The sequence below is a fragment of the Solanum stenotomum genome, chromosome 9 (genome assembly GCF_019186545.1).
Source record: "Solanum stenotomum isolate F172 chromosome 9, ASM1918654v1, whole genome shotgun sequence".
In the NCBI taxonomy this organism is placed as follows: domain Eukaryota; kingdom Viridiplantae; phylum Streptophyta; class Magnoliopsida; order Solanales; family Solanaceae; genus Solanum; species Solanum stenotomum.
Window position 1 is genome coordinate 21,424,521 of NC_064290.1, and position 2,993 is coordinate 21,427,513.

The 2,993-nt window shown below is 35.8% G+C and overlaps 1 protein-coding gene across 1 annotated transcript; it reads left to right on the forward strand.

The window, feature by feature from the left end:
- The first annotated feature begins 448 nt into the window (after window positions 1-448).
- LOC125877370 (uncharacterized mitochondrial protein AtMg00810-like) lies at window positions 449-1,105 on the forward strand. The gene has a single exon (XM_049558685.1). It carries the CDS (start codon window positions 449-451, stop codon window positions 1,103-1,105), a length of 657 nt encoding a protein of 218 aa, XP_049414642.1.
- Window positions 1,106-2,993: the final 1,888 nt, after the last annotated feature.

A 2,993-nucleotide genomic window follows, 5' to 3' on the forward strand; every position in this document is an offset into this window, starting at 1 on the left:
GTACACTAAATAGAAAGGCATTGACTTCCATGATACTTTCTCTCATGTAGCAAAAATGACCACAGTTAGGACTGTGATTGCCCTAGAAGCCCTCAGGCATTGGCCTATCTTTCAACTGGATGTCCACAATGCCTTCCTTAATGGTGATATGTCTGAAGAGGTTTACATGTCTTTACCACAGGGTTTTAGTAGCCAGGGGAAGTCCAATGTATGCAGGCTACTCAAATTCATATATGGTTTGAAATAGGCTTCTAGACAATGAAACCTGAAGTTGACACAAGCTCTAACAAGTTCTGGTTTTACACAGAGCAAGAATGATTATTCTCTTTTCACAAAGATAGCTAATGACAATCTAGTTTTGATTCTTGTTTATGTAGATGACTCGCTTCACAGGGACTGATCTACAAGAAATCAATAGAGCTAAACTTGATTTGCATAAAACTTCAAGATGAATGATCTAGGAGAACTGAGGTATTTTTTGGGAATTGAACTTGCTAGATCAAGTGAGGGAATCCTCTTGTCACAGAGGAAATATGCTTTGGAAATGATCTCAAATACTGGTTTGAGTGGTTCAAAACCTAAATGGACACCAATGGAGAAGAACCTGAAATTGACCAGCAGTGAACATGATCTCAAGTTCTCTACAAAATCTGATGATGTTCCTTTGGAAGACAGGAGCATCTACCAGAGACTAGTGGGAAAACTTTTGTATGTTACAATCACAAGACCTGATATATCATATGTTGCTCAGTCCTTAAGTCAATTCATGCATGCCCCAAAGAAATCTCATTATGAAGTTGCTTTACATGTGGTGAAGTATATCAAAAGCCAGCCAGGACTTGGTCTTTTAATTTCTAGAAAAGGGGATGAGAAGATAGTAGCATATTGTGACTCTGACTGGGCTTCATGTCCTATGTCTAGAAGGTCTGTCTCTGGTTTTTGTGTCAAATTGGGAATATCCCTCATCTCTTGGAAGTCTAAGAAACAGAACACTATCTCTAGAAGTTCTGCTAAAGCAGAATACAGGTGCATGGCTCAAACAATTGCTGAATTGACATGGTTAAAAGGGTTGTTGCAGGAGGTGCAATTGCCAATTGACTTATAATGTGATAATAAAGTTGCATTACAAATATCAGTCAATCCCATGTATCATGAAAGGACAAAACACATCGAGATTGACTGCCATTTTGTTAGGGAAAAATTACAGGAAGGACTGATGAAGACTAACTACATTACAAGCAAGGAACAACCAGCAGATGTGTTCACCAAAGCTTTAGGTCATCAACAGCATGATGCATTACTGGTCAAGTTAGGAATGAAAAACATTTTTAATTCTCAACTTGAGGGGGAGTGTAGAAAAAAGAAAGCAATACAAGATGATTAATCAACAAATAATTAGGTGACAGTTGTACATGATTAGTTAGGAGTTAGTTATTTAAGTCTCCAATTAGAGAATGACAAGTGGATAGTTAGTTAGTAACTAACTTGAATCTATTATGTAGTTAAACGTATCCATTGGAAGGATACAAAGTATGAGTGAATAATAAAAATCAATACACAAGATGTGCTCTCTATCAATTTTCCTTTTCTTTCTTCTTCTTTAAAGCTCATCAATGGCGGCTTGAGTGCAGATTTTATCAGTACTTTTTGTGAGAAGCAATTTGTGTTTTAACAATAATTTTTTAAAAAATACTTTTAAGTAACAATTAATATTTGATCAAACTTTTGAAAAAGTGTTTCTAAATGTATTTTTATACATTCTACCAAACGATCTTTAAGTGTATTTTTCTCAAAAGTGCTTTTAGAATAGAACTACCTTTTAAGCTTATGAAATTCAGTTTCTCCTATTATCCTAAAGACTTATTTCTTCCAAAAGGTCGGCCAAACACTTCACTCTTTTATTTTCTCAAAAACTTGGCCAAACAACCTCTAAAAGATAAATGGAAAACAACATATTTATTAACACATCATACAAAAAATAAATTAATCCTATTCCATCTTCCTAAATCAATCACCTTATTAGTCCCAAACTCATGAACGAGGAACATGTATTGGTATTGCTCTATGAGGGTTCTTCCATGTTGGTTTGGGATGTTGAGGGTGGAAGGATAAGTAGAGCTTGCTTATACTGAATCATGTTCAAGTATTGTATGGGATTAGTACTAGGGAACACTCCTCTGGTTAAAACACCAAAAAACATGTTTAGGTGTTTCCATTTGCACTAAATTTTTGGCTTTAATGTAGAATAATGTGAAACTGCCATAACAACATACACATTGCAGCCTTATTCTGCCGTTCAAATTCAATAATGCTTAAGCCACCAACAATTTTTGGTAGACACATATGGGTGCGTTTGGTAGGAAGGAAAATATTTTTGTGTAAAACAAGTGTATTTCTGACTTATTTCTCATGTTTGGTTGGTGAGTATAAAATAGTTTTTAGTGTTTAATTGGTGAATGAATAACAATTTTTAGAAAATATCTTTTATATTTTGCTAGAGAGTAGAAAATACTCTTTAGGAAAATAATTTTTGACCCCGATGTTAACCTCGATAATTGATCTAGGACATGACCCCAACACCCGATGTAGTACATAACCCCAACGACCTATCCAAAACCTAACTTCAAGATCTGACCCATGACCTGACCCCGGCTTCCAACCCGAGACCCGACATTCAAACTGGAACTTGATATCCGGTCCAAGGCCTGAATCTAGCATCCGAACTTGAACACGATCAATCAATTAAAAATTTGACTCTGACACTCAAATCGGGACTCGACTTCCATAGCATGACTAGACAACCAACAACCGATGCAAGACCAAAGATTCAACTTTCAAATCAGAATCCAACCACACCTGACACAGGACCTAACTTTCAAACTGAGATTTTTTTTCTTTTTTTTTTTGTTTGTGGAGATAAAAAATAAAAAATTGAAAATATTTTTCAAAAACAAACTTTAAAAAAAAATGTGGGGGGGGGGGGGGGGGGGGGG